At 36.5% G+C, this 18,911-nt stretch overlaps 1 protein-coding gene across 1 annotated transcript in view; it reads right to left on the reverse strand.

Moving 5' to 3' along the window:
• The window catches only part of IRAK1BP1 (interleukin 1 receptor associated kinase 1 binding protein 1), a 28,354-nt gene extending 20,018 nt beyond the window's left edge, over positions 1 to 8,336 (reverse strand). The window contains exon 1 of the mRNA XM_037039384.1: positions 7,921 to 8,336. Coding sequence (XP_036895279.1) covers positions 7,921 to 8,235 — 315 coding nt within the window. The 5' untranslated portion in view covers positions 8,236 to 8,336. The remainder of the gene's footprint in view (positions 1 to 7,920) is intronic.
• Between the last annotated feature and the right edge of the window lie 10,575 nt (positions 8,337 to 18,911).

Consider the following 18,911-nt stretch of genomic DNA (forward strand, 5'->3'; position numbering starts at 1 on the left):
GATACAGTCCTTTATCATATATGTGATTTACGAATATTTTCTCCAGGTTGTGGACAGTAATTTAAGACTTTATTTTTTGTTTCTGAGTGGTTTTAGGTTCACAGAAAAACTAAATGGAGAGTATAGATATTTCCCATTTATCCCCTATTACCACAAATGCACAGTCTCCACCATTACCAACATTCCCTACCAGAGTGGCACACTGGTTACCAATGATGAACTTACACTGACACATCATGATCACCTGAAGTCCATAGTTTATATTAGAGTTTACTCTTGGTGCTATGTATTCTATGGGTTTGAACAAATGTATGACATGTATCACAGTATTTCACTACCCTGAAAATCCTCTCTGTTCCACCTGTTCATCCTTCCCTCTCCCCCAATCCCTGACAACTACTGATCTTTTTACTGTTTCCATAATTTGCTTTTTCCATAATGTCATACAGCTGAAGCAATACACTATACAGCTTTTTCAGACTGACCTCTTTTTTCAGTAATATCTATTCAAGTTTCCTCCATGTCTTTTCATGGCTTGATAGCTCATTTCATTTTAGTGCTGAATAAACATTCCATTGTCCGGAGTTAGAGCAGTTCGCTAACCTATTCACTGTCTGAAAGATACCTTGGTTGCTACCAAGTTTTGGCAACTGGATTGTTTTTTTATTTTCTTATTTTTTTTTGCAAAGCAAAAGTTTTTAATTTAGATAAAATCCAATTTATCTTTTTGTGTGTGTTTTTCATGAATTGTGCTTTTGGTAATATATCCCCAAAAAACTCATCTTCAAATCAGTGATACATAGATTTTCTCCTTTATGTTTTACACTTAGGTCTATGGTCCATTTTGAACATATTTTTGTAAAAGGTGTTAGGTGTGTGTCAATGCTTACTTTTGGCACATGGACATTCAATTGTTATAGCACCCTTTGCTGAAAAGATTCCTTTCTTTATTGAATTGCTTTTATACCCTAGTGTTTTCCTTTCTGAAAAAAAATCTTTTTTTTAAAAGATTTTATTTATTTATCTTTAGAAGGGAAGGAGAGAAGGACAGAAATATCAATGTATGGTTGCTTCTTGTGAGACCCCTGCTAGGAACTGGGCTGCAACCCAGGCATGTGCCCTGACTGGGAATCGAACCGCAATCGTGTGGTTCACAGGCCCATGGCTCAATCCACTGAGCTACACTAGCTAGGGCTGAAAAAAAAAATCTTAAGAGTATTTTTTTGGTTTACCCCAGTGATTCTTAAAAGGAGTGTCTATAATTAGAACTACATATATAGGAAGACAGTTACCTTCCTTATGAATGTAGTCATATATTTGATAAGTTTATTATTCCAAATAATATAGGGAATGGAGAAATAAAAGTCACCCTTTGGTAGTCAGACTGAGAAAGTCTAAGTGGAATGTAAATAATATTTCCAACAGGGGACAGACAAAACCCAAGCAAAGTTTCTAACAGAAATTAACTGTAACCAAAAAAATGATTAACATTCTATTTCTGCTTGATTGCATTCCTTTATAGAAAGCAACTCTAACCTAATCTAACCTAATTTTAATCCTCTGGGTTTCCTATGAAAAAAATGAATAGTCAATTGCCAAATTGCCCCTACTCTGTTAGTCCTTAGAATCATTCAGTACAGGTCTAAATCTGTAATAGGTCCCGCTCTACCCGCCTTTCTTAAACATTCCTAAGGTCCTCTGTGATGCATTCTTCTTTCTGCATGATGCTAAATATACCTAAATTTGTTTCATTATATAGATATATGTGTGGCAGTGTTTGGCTGGTGAGCTCCCACATAAAGTATGAGACTTTTTGCCTATTTCTCTATACGGCAGTGGATCTCAATCAGAGAGGGCTATTTTACTCTCCCCCAGAATATTTGCTAATGTCTGGAGACATATTTGATCATCACGAGGGGGAGTACACTGCTGTGATGTAGTAAGTTGACAGGGTCAACACATGTTTCTGTCTACCAGAAACTGAGGAGCTTCCTGAAGTGTAAGAATTTCAGTTGTAAAACTGGGACAGTCCTAGGTATATTGGGACAAACTGGTCACTTTATGGGTAGGGGCCAGGAATGTAACTAAATATTCTACAATGCACAAAACAGCCCTTTATGACAAAAAATGATCTAGTTCAAGATATGAAAATGTGCCATACTGAGTACAAAGTAAAAAATATTTAAATATACCAGCCTACTCCATTTAGTTTTCCCAATTAAGCTACTGGGAAGCTATTTTATATCTAAATATCCAGGGCAGGATTTTAAAAGGCAAAATAGTCAATATAAGAAAAACTAACTCCACGACAGAAGGAAAGCAACATTCTCAATAATCTTAAAAAGTGTTATTGCAGGAATAAAGTTAAAAAATGTAAACATACAGAAAACTATACAACTTTAGAGAAAAAATTTTGAATAAATGGACTGGGACCCAATACTATAAAATTAGCAATTCTCCTAAAATTAATATATAAACAATGCGAAATATGAACAGAAGTTTTATTTGAACTGTAGAATTTCTCAGTGTCTGGATTTTCTGACTATACTCCCATGATGTCAACATGTCCCTTGCAGACAGGAAACCTTTTCAGTATAGGAGTAATGAAGGAAGAACTTGCCCTATACATATTTCACAAAGATGTAATAATTTGAACAATGTGGTACTAACACAGGCACATAAGAAGCAAAATAAGTAGCACTATTCTGAAACTGATCTAATAATGTCTGCAGATTGCAAATATATCAGTAACATATCAAAGCAGTAAGTGCAACAAGAAATATGTAATCCTAACATCACACATTTTGCTGCCCCTACTCTCTCTGAACAGCTACTGTGTGCTTCAGGGTAAGCCATCTAGGTCTAAAGCATTCAGGATTATCACATCTACCTTGCCAAAAGATTAGGTTAAAAATGGGTAGAAATTCAAATCTAAGCTAATTAGTATATGGCATTTCTCTATCCACAAAGGTAAGTTTAGGTTGGCCATTAAGAGTGAACTATATGCATCCCCACCACCCCCTCCCTGGGGATGGCTGAGGTGGCGGGGGAGTAGTGGGGAGTAAATGCAGACAACTGTACTTACACAACAAAGAGTGAACTATAGAAATTATTTTTAAAAAAGAGTGAACTATAGAAATTATTTTTAGTTGGTTGCTGGAAACAAAAATTACTGTCTTTCTCTTTATGGTATAATAATATATAAGGCTTGGGAATGTTGAAGCCATTTCAGTATTATGCAGAAAGTTGCAGGTAAAAAGCCAAGAGAAATGTATCAAAATAGAATCTTGACCATTGTATACCTGAAGCCCAAATTACAACTTTAATATAAGATTATGTAAAGCAATTATTTTTATTTTTAAAGGCAGTTTGAGTTAGCTTTTTGCACACATAGTAAGGGAAACATAGACTTCACTAAATGATTTCAGTATAGCAAGAAATCAGTAAATGATTGCTCTCATTTAGAAGAAAACAAAACCTTTGTCCTTATTCCATAATAAACTCCAAACACGGGAAATATATGATGTACTATAAGGGGTCCCTAAAGATTCCTGGAAATATTCAGGAATTGGTTAACTGAATGTTAATGGTTATATAGCTTTAGGCTTGAGAAGGACCCAATAAGCATTATATCTAATGCAGAAAACATGGAAATGATAAATAAGTTTGACTAAATAAGTCTTTAACATTTTGAATGTTCTATACTGTAAACAAAGTTATATGGCAAATATGATATTGGGAAAAATTTTGTAATATATGAGAGACACAGTTATTGACACTCTTAATTTTTAAAGTTCCCATCAATTAATAAAGACAATAGAAAAATGGGGAAAATATTATGAACTAGCAATATACATGAAAAAAGTTTAACATCAAATGTTAAAAAACAATAAAACAAGAAAGAAAAGTAACATTTTTTTGACTACTGGATTTACAAAGTTAAGAAAAATGATGCCAAGGATATATATGGAATGAAGATGTAAACTTATCTTCCTAAAGTGTAATTTTTTCATAGGTCTTAAAAGTATGCATAAGCCATTTATTAATGTCCAAAGAACATGTATAACTACATAGTAACAAGAATATTAATCCTGTCACCATTTTTAGTAATGAAAAGCTGAAGTCAACTCATGAGATTTTCAATCTGTTTCTACTAACTCCCTATTTTAATTTACATGTAGCCAGAAACAGATTCTTGAGGAAAAAAAAAAAAGAAAGCAGTATTTAAAGAATTTGTATTTCTTTAAAGTATTTAAAGAAAAAAAAAAAGAATTTGAGTCCAAACAGTGAATTTTTAAGATAATCTCAAGAATATCATAGGGGAGTGAGAAATGAAAGAGAAGGAAAGAAAGCCATTCAAGGGTATGTTGTCAAACAGTCATCACTGTGGGCAACAGGAACTTATTTATGCAGATAAACTCTGGGAATGCAGGTAGAACACATGTCTCAGGGTTATTCTGCCCAAGGGGTGAGAAATCTGGGGTCTCCTTTTATCACTCCCCTTAGCTATTAATTGAAAGCACCTGGAACTGGAAAAGGGATTGTTAATTCTCTGGCACTACTGGGTGGCTCCACTTGTAAGCACAGTAGATTCCTGCAGCCTGGAAAAGCTAAAAAATTCCAAAGTTTTGGCAGATGGAAGTTGGACCTGCATGCACAAAAAAGTGGCAAGGGATACAAGTGTGAACTATCAATAGCATCTGCTACATCCCTGCCCTCACCTATCCACTGCCAAGACATTAAAGCAGCAATATATTCTAGTGGTTAGGAGCATAGGCTTTGTAGTCAAAGTTCTTGACAGGAGTCCAAACTTTCTCGCTGTGTGACCTTAATCACTGTGGTCCTAAGAGTTCTCATCTGTAAAACACAGCAACTGAACTACCAGTCTCATATGGTGGGAGTATCACATGAGATAACATTTGTAAAAGGTCTAGCAATAGCAAGCAGCTTTTATTATCAATTATATCCCAACTCCGCTGTATTGAACACAAGGCCTTCCTTCATGTTCTGTGTTCGGCTTTCTTCTTCAGTCATATCTAGAGTCCTCTGCATTTTCTCTAAGTACTCCTGTGTCCTAGCCATAGGGAACAGGGTCTAGTGCTCTGAACACATATACTTGACTGCACTCTAGAGTGAAATTAGAATGCCTTCCCTTCAGCCACTGTTTAAGCTTTGACACGAGTCATTTCCATTGTGAAATCTTTCTGGAATTCCTCAAGTAAAAGGAACATTACTTCCTTTTCTTCACTGTACTATACGGTATCATACATATTTTCATCACAGCACCTACTATAGATTAGTATATTCCTATCATGGGGCTCCTTCAGTGCAATACAAAATTTTACTCATTTACGTTTATCCAAAAATATACAGTTATGAGTGGGCAAACATTAGAACTTACGGCCAAACATTAGAACTTACAGCCAACATACAAACCAGAAAACAAAAGAATTCCATATTACACTAAATGCTATTTAAAAATAAACAGTGATAGGGAATGCCTAACAAATGCTTGATGATATAATCAGTAAATACTGCTTAGAACTTGAAAACATTTTTCTATAAAAAACACTAAAAATGAATGTTATGACTTCATTGGAACTAGGTGATCATTATACATAATCTGTAATATAGATGAATCAATTGTTTATTTAGTGCTTACTTTTTTATTAATTCAGAAACTATGGTATTTTCTAAGAATACACCGTAATATATATGAAGCATAACCTATGAATGCAAAAGCAAACGAGACAAAACGGTGTCTTCTATAGAGAAGTTTAGAATGGGGGGAGTGACAAGTAAAGGAATAAATATAATACAGAATAAATTTTATTACAAGTGGGGAGTGGCATGACAAAGAAGAGTGTTACGCAGGAAAGCAATGCCAAGGAGGTGAACTTGGGCTAATTCTTAGAGAGAAAAGAATGGGAGCCAGCCAGTCAACCAGCTGGGAGAGATCACAGGAAATGTTAAGTGTTAGGTTCCATCTATAAGGCAAAGGAGTTTGGAATAACTGGAGTTTAAACAGGGTAGTGATGTTTATAAACCTAAGGTTCCAAAGTTTAAAGCAAATAAAGGGCCTTGGCTGGTGTGGCTCAGTGGATTGAGTGCCAGCCTGCAAACCAAAGGAGGCTGGTTAGATTCCCAGTCAGGGCACATGCCCAGGCTGTGAGCCAGGTCCCCGTTGGGGATATGCAAGAAGCAACAGAGAGATGATTCTCTTCCTCCCTTCCCCTCTCTCTAGAAATGAATAAATCTTAAACAAAAGAATAAAGACTTTGTGAAGACGTATTATAATTCATCATGCAAAGTAATATAAATTATTTTTTGCATTACCTATTGAACAAATTATATCATGCCTTCCTCCATTAGCAGGGGTACTGAGAGATTACTGACCTTTGTATGTCTTACCTTGAACACTAAATCTTAATGTAATCTTAATTGTCACCTGGACACAGTAGTTTATTTAGTTTCACATATTAGAAGTAACAGTCATGTGAGAGTAGTATACATTTCATGTATAAGTACCTCAAGAATTAGTAATATTGAAATAGGACTGCAGCACTGGAAGCAGTTTTTCTGAGGAAGTACTTTTCTACATATTAAACTCACTTTATTCATATTATTTTAATTAGCATTTGAGTTCTTCTAAGCTGTAAAATCATTTAGAGACATCTTTTTCAAATGATTTTTAAATAATTCTGTTTGTAAATGCAGCACAAATATATTTTCTCCTTGATTTTCGGGGGTGTGCCATTTTAAAAATAAACTGGAAGAACTTTTATAAACTCGGTGTTACCCTGAATAAATCACAACTTTGGCCTTTAGAGTCCTATTCTGTAAAATGAAAAGAGTTGAGATAGTCCACCCATTCTATGGTTTCTGATTTTCTTTCATTCTAATTATCTGGAGTCTGGCATAGTTGGAAGCAACCTGTATTTAAAGTTCAGAGCATTACTTATTACTTAATCTCTTTAAATATGGAAAATGAAGATATTAAAATCTGCTTAACAGGCCTATTGTATGGATGAATTAAGGCTGTTTCATTTTTTGTTTGTCCTTGGAAGTAGGCTTAAAGTTTGATTTATGTACTGATTTGTTTCATGGACAGTCCTATTTGATAATTAAAGGCATTTAATGTATGTGGCATCCACAATGTAATGGCTTAATTTCATTAAACTTAAAACTAAAAAATTTGGAGAAAAAATTTAAGTCCTTAATTCCTCCCCTACCCCATCACTATTTGCAAAAAAATTCTGAAAAATCATTCCATGGGAAGCTTTACATGTCTGGGAGGCCATGCTTCTCACCTGCCAGCTCTATGGTGTAGCATCGCAACAAAAAGAGATTAATGTATAGCACACTTAGGCAAGCATTTACATCTAGCAGCGTGTCCAACCTTCTGGCGTCTCTGGGTCACACTGGAAGAAGACGAGTTCTCTTGGGCCACACATTAAATACACTGAGACGCGTAATAAAAAAAAAAATCAGTGTTTTAAGTAAATTTACAATTTTGTGTTGCGCTGCGTTCACAGCCATCCTGACTGCCATGCGGCCTTCGGGCCGCAGGTTGGACACCCCTATTAAGGTTTCAAGTTTAACAGCTGACCATTCCAAGGCTAAAAGCAAAATTATTGAAGTAAATATTGCCATATAAAACCCTACTCAATTTCTATTCTCTTATTTTACATGTCACTGTGGCCAATAATTACTTTCATCTAGAAGGATGGGCCAAGAATCCATTCTGCCAGGTCTTGGTACCATGTATTACCGTTGAGACGAAAGTGCCTCAGGTGCCCCCCACCCTCCACACCTCCACACCTGCTCCAGAAGCCGTGGGCCGCAATCCCTGCCCGGCCCCCCACCCCCGACTCATCTTTTGCGATCGCGCTCCAGGCACCTCTCGCGCAGAGCTCTCACCTGCAGACCCTGCTGCTGGACGCTCTGTGTGATGTAGTCCAAGCGGCGGCAAACGCTTTTCTTGGCCTCAGCCGCCGTCTCCTTGGTGCTGCTCACCAGCACCACTACCTGCGCTCGGTCAGGAACCGCAGACACCTCCGCGGTGCCGCTTACGTGCACCTCGCGGGTCGAAGTCTGGCCCTGTGCTAAGGGGAGGGGACGGCGCAGGCCCGGCTGCGTTTCTCCGCCCGAGTCCAAATTGTTCTCCTGGCTTCGGTCAGCCCAGGGAACCAGTTCCACGAACACACGAGACGAAGAGGCCTTTTGCAACGACATCTTTTGATGGCAGCTGAGTTACCATAGTAACTCGGAGCTGACGGCGGCCGAAGGGGTCAAAGCGCTCAGTCTCGTGAGCGGCGCAAAGGATGCTGGGGTGGGTTTGGAGGTCCGGGAACTTCTAGAGAGCGGGAGGTACAGTTTGTGGTGGAGGGTTTTACCACACACATGTATTTTTACACGGTGTTGGTTGAACGGGTCGTTATACTTTTTAACATCTTCACCTTACCTCCGTCAAAAACTTAGTAAGCTTTCTTCGTGGCTGCCCTCTCAATGAGCCCCGCCTTTCTGTGCCCAGCGTCCTCCTCCGCCCCTAGCCTTGCACACCTCGGTTGAAGTTCCTGAGAGGTCAGGTCGGGCAGAGCGGGATTGCTTTTATACGTACATTTTCTTGGACGCGGTTCTGTAATCTTTCAGCCATGTTTTCTTTGACTATACCATTCTTTCTGCGCACAGCTTAAGTCGTAATAAAGCCAAAGTTCGCAAGAGATTTTTGTTGGGATGAACTACTTTTTGCCAGTTTGATTTTTGGGAGTTTGCTCGAATTTCACTTTCATCTGCTCTTATGCTAGGGTGATAATACATTTCACATTTGCAATGTGGTTATAATGTGCTTGCAAATGGACATCTGAGAGAAACCGACAGCTGACAGTAATAGTTGCTAAACCTTTGTCAGGGTTTTCGATTTGTTTCTGAAGTCCCTGGAATTGTTCTGGCCTTGAGTATGTACTGGAGAGTTTTTAGTGGTATCAAAGTGCGTTCAATGTGAGCATTGCTTTAGATTTTGTCTATTACCTTTTTTGGGAGAACAACAACCTTTGAGCCACTGCTTCCCATCAGATAGGTTTTCTTCTATCTCCATGGATGTGAAAATATACATTCTGTCCCATGAGGGGGAAAATAATTTTGAGTAACTAATTTTTGAAAAAAGGACCACTAGTCTCTCCAAAGGAGCCTTAAAAAGCCAACTGTTGATCCTCAACTAGTTTCTTCTCTATCATTTTTCTTTTCTAGTAAGAATTTAACTAAATTAGATGGTACTCTCTCCCTTTCTCATTGGCTTATCACTGGTTTAAAGTAATTTCTCTATTTTGCCATATATTTTGCTGTTATTACCTAAAAACAGTTATATGATAGAATTCTGATTTAAAACATTAATAATTTTCTCCATACTTCTGATAGTTTGAGGCAATCAAAATAATGATTCTTGAATTTGATGGAAAATTCATTTTTCCTAGTGATAAATGTAGAACAATCTCCAAAGTGAATTGTTGAGTGAATGAATGTCACGAGTACAAAGCAGCAGGAGTTTTAGGTGCATATTAGTATTTAGGAAATGGTAAACCATTTCAAATAAATGGGAAAATTAATAAGTGGTATGGAGATAATTGGTTAGCTACATGAAAAAATTGCTCTGTTTTGCATCACATACTGAAAGTAAAATTCAGAGGAGATGAAATAATTGGAATAAAATATAGGTGAATATAAATAGACTTGTAATTCTGTAAATGGAAAGGATTTTCTAAGCACAGTTTAAAATGCTGCAACCATAAGGAAAGGTATGAAAATTTTGACCACTGAAAAAATTTTTCAGTATACAAAAACAAAAACAAAAAGGTGACACAAGTAAATTGGGAAAATTTATAAATTAAATAAAGTCATACCTCACTACTAGTTGTTTTCAGAACTCATCAAACTCCATATATGTCACAGTTGGACAAGAAAAAAATGTTTCAGCACTTGGTGCTTGCTTGGGGATTTGCCTCGCTTGCTAGAACTTGTGGGAGTCACTCGCCTCTCCTCCAGAGAAAATGCTTCATCTTTGGGTACTTGTTAATTTTGGCACTTACCACAAGTTCCAGAATGAATTAATGATGAGTACTGAGATACCAGTGTATTTATTTTATACAAAAGGCTAATAGCCTAATTGTCAGAGAACTGTTAACAGGAAAAAATAAAATAGATAATGAAGACAAGCTCTATTAGCTGAGGCTGCCATGACAGAATACCACAAACTAGATGGCTTATCAAAATTTTATTTTCTCACAGTTCTTGAGTTTAGAAATCTAAGATCAGGGTGTTGATAGGTTTGACGTCTTCTAATGCCTTTTTTCTGGATTTTTAGATAATCTCAGTGTGCTTTAACATGGCCTTTCCTATATATGCAAGCATTTGTAATGTTTCTTCTTTTTTTAATAAGACCACCAATTTCACTGGATCAAAACTCCACCCTCATGACCTCATTTAACTTTAATTTCCTCTTGGAAGGCCCCATCTCTGAGTATAGTCGCATTGGGGTTTAGCAATTCAACATATGAAGTTGGGGGCTGGAGGACACAATTCAGTCCATAATACAAACCACTTGAGCAGAAATACTAATTGTCTAAACATGGGGAAAAAGTTTATCCCCCACCAGGAGTTAAAGAATGCACATTTAACTATAATGAAGTATCTTTTTTAATGAATTATCCCACAATAAAGGCAGTGGAAATGGAGATACAATTAGATAAAAGTAATTTTGAAAGAAGACTGGAATCGTTCTTGGTGACATTATATAGTGAATAAAACAGCAGGATGAGACATAGCTGACTTTGAGGTTTTCAGCCTGGTTAACAAGGAGAATGAATGGGGGTGGGAGAGTATATCTATTTGTGCAGCTCATAGGGACCTAGTTCTCTGTCAAAGGCAAGGCTGATCCTCTAGCAACCATTTTGAGTAAGATGATTATTTTACACAATTTAATTGGACCCAGAATAGGCACCTGATTCAAGTTGGGCCAATTAGAGGTTTTGTTTTTGTTTTTAGTATGGAAATCCATATTTACACCAAATTTTAAAAACTCAGTTTCTTAGATCTCACAAATGGCATGCATTCATATATACACATAAAACCTCGAGAGAGACAGATTGTCAATTTTTCACAAACCATTTCTAGTAGAGAAGAAGAAAATGTCAGTGTATAGAGAAAAGGAAGGATGATGTGAGAAACAGGATACCATACATTCAGAGAGGAACGGAGATGAGACAGAGGAAGAGTCCAGAGGTAATTCCAGTCTCTGTTTCTGGAATCTTCCTTAGACCTGCTTTCACTCTTGCCCTGTAGTTCTAAAAAATATTTGTATCCTTATCATAAAATCTGTCCCCCTTTTTCTTGCATAAGTAACTTGACTCAGTTTTACATTATCTTAAAATTAGGAATATTAACTGAAAATAGTATATAATAGAGAAGGAGAATTCAAACGTCTTGTATAGCTTTCAGCCTAAGGAATTTGTAGAGTTCCCCACAAAGTGAATCATTAGGTGCACAACTTAGAGCTTCACCCTTTGAGAAAATTTTGCTCTTCATGGTCATTCAAGGACACTCTGGGATCTGATGCTGTCATGCAGCTGCCTTCCATTTCTTTTTATTTTTTAAAGATTTTATTTATTTATTTTTAGAGAGAGGGGAAGGGAGAGAGAAAGAGAGGGAGAGTAACATCAGTGTGTGCTTGCTTCTTGCGTGCCCCCAACTAGGGACCTGGCCTGCAACCCAGGCATGTGCCCTGACTGGGAATTGAACCAGCAACCCTTTGGTTTGCAGGCTGGGCCTCAATCCACTGAGCCACACCAGCCAGGTCATGTCTTCCATTTCTATCTGTAACCTGCTCATCCAGCTAACACATTCATAAACCTATCCATAAAAAGCTCAGGGTTTTTCCTCTTTCTTTAGCTGATCTACAAGAACCCCCATATAACCATTGGTGAGAGCTGAGAATGGTGTTCTAGTGTAACCTTGGTGGGTGCCATGGGACTCTGAGTAACCTGCTCATCCAGCTTGCTTGTATGTCCTCTGATCTTGCTCATGCTTGGTGTCCTAGATGTGGTATTTTCATCTTTTGATGGGTTTTTATGGAGCTGTCTGGCTGGACCCATGAGTATCTGCCTGGACCCATTGAGCTGGCTTGGAGCGTCTGACAGGACCGATGTGATCATGGGCAATTCTGAGTATCTCAGAAAATTTAGAGAAGAATGGAGCAATACATTTCAAATGTTGAGTGAAAAAAATAATGTAGAAGTAGGTATTAAACTGAATCTCAAGAATGATGGGAAAATGGAGGTATTTTCAGACATACAAAGAGTTAAGGGAGTGTGCCATCTATGGACTCTCACTAAAATATTATCATGCCCTGGCTGGTGTGGCTTGGTTCATTGGGCATTGTCTGCATTGTCTGCAAGGCAAAAGGTCTCTGGTTTGATTCCTGGGCATATGCCTGGGTTGTTGATTTGATCCCTGTTGGGGCATGTACGGAAAGCAACCAACTGTTTCTCACATTGATGTTTCTTTCCCTCTCCCTTCCTTCCCTACTCTCTAGAATGAAAATTTTTAAAAAATTTTTTCATAGTGTTTGCCTCTGTAATACTAATAAGAACGAAAGAAAGGAGTGGTATAAGAGAAATAACAGTAATCATGGAAATTGGTAACAAGGCCAGAAATGTAATTACTTGCGAAAATGATTTCTTGTTTGTATGTGGGTGGTTAAATAAAAACAAACTGAAAAAAAGCTCTAGATATTTGTGACAAAGGAGAGACATTCATTGCATTTGGCTGAAGAATTTTAAGGTCCTTGACTTATGTAAAAAGAAGCTAGAGATACTGAATTGCTTTAGACTTTGTCATAATACTTTGCAATTATTTACATATAGAAATATGTATCAGTAAACAAATAAATCAGAGGCAGAAAAGATTCAAAGAGGTAGGAGAAAGATTTAAATACCACAATGTTATAGAGCCAGTGGATGTAAAATTTTTTGAGAAGGGAAAGGTGATTAATAATGTCAAATGCTATAAACAGGTTAAACATTTAAGGATGGAAATATGTTTATTAAATATAATATTCTACCAAAAGATAGAAGTAACCCAAATGTCCATCAGTGAAGAAACAAAATGAGGCATATTCACATAGAATATCATTCAGCCATAAAATGACATGAGGTACTGATACATGCTACAACTTGCAAAAACCATGACAATTTATGTTAAGTGAAAGAAGTTAGCCACAAAAGACCACATATTATATGAGACCATCCATGTGAAAGTCCAGAATAGGACAATTCATAAAGACAGAAAATAGATTAGTGGTTTCTTAAGGTGGTAGAGAAGGTAGGGGGATAGAGAGTGATAGCTAAAGGGTACAAGGTTTCTTTTAGGGTGATAAAAATATGCTGTGGTGATAGTCACTTTAATCTGTGGATATACTAAAAACTCTTGCATTATATACTTTGGTAAACTGTGATTGTATTTCGTATAGTTCAATCAGGGTGTTTCAAAAAAGAAAAAAAGATTATTAGTGACCTTCAAAGAATTGTTTCACTGGGAACTGGATGGCAAAGGGTTAAGGGATGAGTGTGCTACTAGAAAAAGTAGGAAAAGATAAGAATGTGTTAATATTATCTGAAATGAGGTTGTTGTCGTGGAAAAAGTAATTGGTTTTAGGGTTTCCAGAAATGACAGTAGATAAGATCCTACCTTGTCTCACAAATACCCCGGTTACTGGAAATAACTATCTTGGGTTTCCTCATTATTTCCAGGTTTGTTTATTACTTTCTTACAGGTTACAGATGTTTATCTTCTGGTACCTTAAAAGATGTGGGTAGAATAGGTTAGTGGGCCTAGGGTGTGTTGTGTCTAAGGAGGCTCCTGCCAGACATATTTGCTTGTTTCCCCAGGGTACCTTACATGGAGTTCCAGAGTATAATGATTATATCTTCACCTTGAAAGTTACAAATTAATGCAGAAAAAGTACTCTCAAGTACAGGTCTACTCTCTGAGGCAAAATAAACAAGATTACCTCCCTGCTATATCATCTTGGTGTTAGGCTGAGCTGCTCTACGTTTTGCCTCTGGATTGGAAACCACCTGCCTCTGTATATGTACTTGACTGACCTCTTGGACACTTTGATATTTCAAGTAAGCTTTTGATTTAAATCTTTTTTCACTTTACTAATTTTCTCCCCAATCCATTTCATTATCACTGGTTTCCTTTGATATTATCTGGCTTATTATTCTTAGCTTTCACACATTTGCATGCATAATGTAACTACTTATATTTTAATTGCTTAGGCAAAGAATTGGATGTTTCTTTTAATTAGTGAAGAAGTAATATTTTGTAAATGAAGCTATTATAGTAATAGTAACAATTATTAGTTGTAATTATATCTTAACTGATTTACACTATTTGTATCCAAGAAAGTAAGAAATATTTGACAGCTCATTTGTAAATTTAAGCTGTAAGACTCTGACTTGGGTAAAGACTGCTTCTTCTTGATATTAATCCCCTTTGAAAACAGTGGATTAGACATGGCTTTAACAATAGGTATTTTGATCTTCAAAAATTATTTAATTTCAAATTCTAGTACTGTACAAACTTATAGGACATTGTAGATACCTCAATGAGTTAGAAAGGAAATCTTATTTAATTTGTTGAGTTTTCCAGAAGAAATGGTCATTTATACTACAACATCATGGTGAAGTTGTTACAGATAAGAAAGGGCTACTTACATAAATTGTTTTTCCTCTAACAAATACTTATTAGGTATTTAAAAAATTATTGTAACATCTTGGTTGAATGATAATCATTAGAGATCTAACAGGGCACACAGCGAGGTAGACGCTAAATAAATTATTAAAATTATCAGAGAAAAAAGCTAATATCCAAAATTGTGATAAAATAAAAGAGAAAATGCCATGGGAAAGAACATATGGAATTTGGAAGCTAGAAGAAACATAGTCTTATGTTATAGATGAACAAACTAGAACAAACCAGAAGGTTTTTACAGTTATGTGCCCTAGGTTATGGGGCAGACTGTCTTAATGCCTTTTCCACTGTGCCATGCTGCCTCCTAGTGATCAGGGATTATTGACTATTTACAGGCCTCTTGCTACTCACCTCTAGCCTCCTTTGGCTCCTGTAACACTATTCTTGTTCTACTTCCTTCTCTCTGGTAACTTTTTACTGCAGGTTTCACTGACTTCTCCTTTCCTGTGACTGACTCAGTCCTCAGCCTACTTCTTTTCTTTTTACATTTGCAGTTACCGTCATTCATTCAGTTTTCAGTTCTATTGACTCAATTTTCTTATTTGTAAAAAGAGAGAACAAGAGCAGCTTCTTTTTAATTTTAAAAGTTAAGTCAATGACAATATAAAATGATGGGTATTATAAATGCCTTATCTTGTTATTTATTTTGCGTTTTAGTCCTCACCCAAGTATATGTTCATTGATTTTTAGAGACAGAAAGGGTGAGAGAGAGACAGTGAGAAACATCAATAAACAACAATCAGTTGGTTACCTCCTATACTGGGAATCGAACCCAAAGCCTAGGTATATGCCCTGTCTAGGAATCTAACCTACAACTTTTTGGTGACACTGCAACCAACTGAACCACCCAACTATGGCATAAATGTCTTATTTAAAAAACTAGCATTGTCTGACCAAATACCTCAGCAAAGAAGATATACAGATGGTAAGTAAGCATGTGAAAAGATGTTCAGCATCAGCTCTGGTGGGGGTGGTGAGAGCACCAAGGTTGCACATTTGATTTTCAGTCAGGGCACATGCAAGAAGCAACAAATGAATGCATAAATAAATAGAACAACAACTTGATGTCTTTCTTACTCTCTCCCTCCCCCCTCTCTCTAAAAATCAATTAAACTTTTTTTAAATTTAAAATATGCATATAATTGTTTTGTTGTTTATGCTATTACAGTTGTCCCACTTTTTTCTGCCTTGCCTCCTCCCCATAGCCATCCCCCCACTCCCCACACTGTTGTCCATGTCCATAGATTGTTCATGTATGTTCTTTGACTAAAACCTTCACCTTCTTTCAATCAGTCTCCACCTCCCCACTACCCTTTTATAGCTGTCAGTATATTTATTATATGATTCCATGCCTCTGGTTCTGTTTTGCTCATTAGTTTATTTTATTCATTAGATTCCTCATATAAGAAAAATCATATGATATTTATCTTACATGGACTGTCTTACTTAACTTAGCAAAATAGCCTGTATTTTCATCCATGCTGTTGTGAAGGGTAGGAGTCCTTCCTTTCTGCTGCGCAATATTCCATTGTGTAAATGTACCACAGTTTTTTGATCCACTCATTTCTGATGGGTAATTAGGCTGTTTCCAGCACTTGGACTATTATAAATAACACTGCTATGAACATAGGGGTGCGCAGGTTCTTTTGAATAGGTGTTTTAGGATTCTTAGGGTAAAATCCCAGAGGTGGAATTGTTGGGTCTAAATGCAGTTCCATATTTAGTGTTTTGACTAAATTCCATACTGTTTTTCACAGCAGTTACACCACTCTGCATACCTACCAACAGTATACTAGGGTTCTCTCTTTTCCACATTCTCCATAGCACTTGTTTGTTGATTTGTTTACGATGGCCTTTCTGACTGATGTGAGGTGGTATCTCATCGTGGTTTTAATTTGCATCTGTCTGATGGCTAGTGATGCTGAACATCCTTTCATATGTCTCTGGGCCCTCTTTATGTCCACCTTGGAGAAGTAGGGTCTGTTCAGGTCCTTTGCCCATTTTTAATTGGATTGTTTGCCTTCCTGGTGTTGAGTTCTGTCAGTTCTTTGTATATTTTGGAGATGAAATCTTTGTCTGATATATTTTTTGTTGGCAAATATGTTCTCTCATACAGTCAATTCCATTTTCATTTTGATGATGGTTTCTTTACCCATGCAGAAGTTTTTTAATTTGATGTAGTACCATTTGTTTATTTTTTCCTTTATTTCCCTTGCCCTAGGAGATATATTGGCAAAAAATATTGCTGTGTGGAATATCTGAAATGTTAGTGCCTATGTTTCCTGCTAGGATTTTTATGATATCAAGACCTATTTAAATCTTTTACCCATTTTGAGTTTACTCTGGTGTATGGTATAAGTTGGTGGTCTAGTTTCATTTTTTTTTTGCATGTACCAGTCCAGTTCTCCAAACACCATTTATTGAATAGGCTATTTCTATCCTATTATGTGCTCATGCCCCCTTGTCAAATATTAATTGACCATAAGGACCTGGATTTTTTACTGGGCTGTCTATTCTGTTCCATTGAATTTTATTCCATCTCTGGAATAAATCTCACTTGAGCATGGTATAGGATCTTTTTAATGTATTGTTGGATCCACTTTGGTAGTATATTGTTGAGGATTTTAGCATCTATATCCATCAAAGATATTAGCCTATAATTTCTTTGTTGTGACTTTACCTGGTTTCAGGATTAGGATAATACTAGCCTTGTAAAAAGGGTATGGGAGGTATGAGATATTGTGGTATGATTTTGATTATTTCCTTCTGTATGTTCCTTTTGGGCTTTGTTTGTTTTTGTTCCTCTACTTTTAGATGCAGGGTTAGATTGTTTATTTGAGATTTTCTATCTTCTTTATGTAGGCCTGTACTTCTGTGAACTTCCCACTCAGGACTGCCTTTGCTATGTTCCATAGGTTTTTGGTTGTTGTGTGTTCATTTTCATTTGTTTCCAGATAGTTTTTGATTTCCTTGATATCATTGTTAACCCATTCACTTATTTAATAACATGTCAGTCAGCATCCATGTATTTGAATGTTTTTGAGTTTTTTTCTTGAGGTTGGTTTCTAGTTTCAAGCCATTATGATCTGAGATGTTGCTTGATATTATTTTAATTTTTTTGAAAAATTTAAGGCTTATTTTGTGCCCTACTTTGTGGTCTAATTTAGGATATGATCCATGTGCATTTGAGAAAAATGTATGGTTTGTTTCTTTGGGGTAAAATGTTTTGTAAATATCAGTTAAGTTCATTTTGATCTAGAATGTCATTCACTGCTGCAAAGCTCTTACTGATTTTTTTGTTTGAATGATCTATCCATTGTTGACAGTCGGCTATTAAAATCCGCAGCAATGTCTGTATTGCTCTCTGTCTCTTTCTTAAAGTCCTCTAGGATTTTCTTCATATATTTAGGTGCTTCTATATTTGGTGCATATACATTTAAAGAGTTATATTCTCTTGTTGGACCACTCCCTTAAGCATTATGTAGTGGCCTTTGTGTCTTGTTATGCCTTTGTTTTGAAGTCTCTTTTGCCTGATATAAGTATTGACACCCAACCTTTCTTTTTTTCATGTCCATTTAGATGAAATATTTTCTGTTCCTTCATGTTCAGCCAGTGTATATCTTTCATGTTGAGTTGAGTCTCTTGTAGACAGCATTTATGTGGGTCATATTTTCTTATCCATTCAGCTACCATATGTCTTTTGGTTGGCACATTTAATCCATTTACATATAAGGTTATTATTGATAGGTACTTGTTCATTGACATTTTCCTTTTTGTACCTATGTTCCTATTTCTTCTTTTTCTTAAACCAGTCCCTTTAGCATCTTTGTAGTGCTGATTTGGTGGAGATGTACTCTTTTAGTCTTCCTTTGACCAGGGAAGCTCTTTATTTTGCCTTCCATTTTAAATTAGAGCCTCACTGAATACAGTAGCCTTGATTGCAGGTCCTTGCTTTTCATTACTTGGTATATTCCATGCCAATCCCTTCTGGCTCTTAGTGTTTCTTTTGAGAAATCATCTCGTAGGTTTATTGGAGCTCCCTTGTATGTTACTAGCTATTTCTCCCTTACTGCCTTTAAAATTTTTTCTTTGTCTTTAAATAC

This window comes from Sturnira hondurensis, unplaced genomic scaffold (genome assembly GCF_014824575.4).
Source record: "Sturnira hondurensis isolate 20B ecotype Veracruz unplaced genomic scaffold, ASM1482457v3 Scaffold0025370, whole genome shotgun sequence".
NCBI lineage: Eukaryota > Metazoa > Chordata > Mammalia > Chiroptera > Phyllostomidae > Sturnira > Sturnira hondurensis.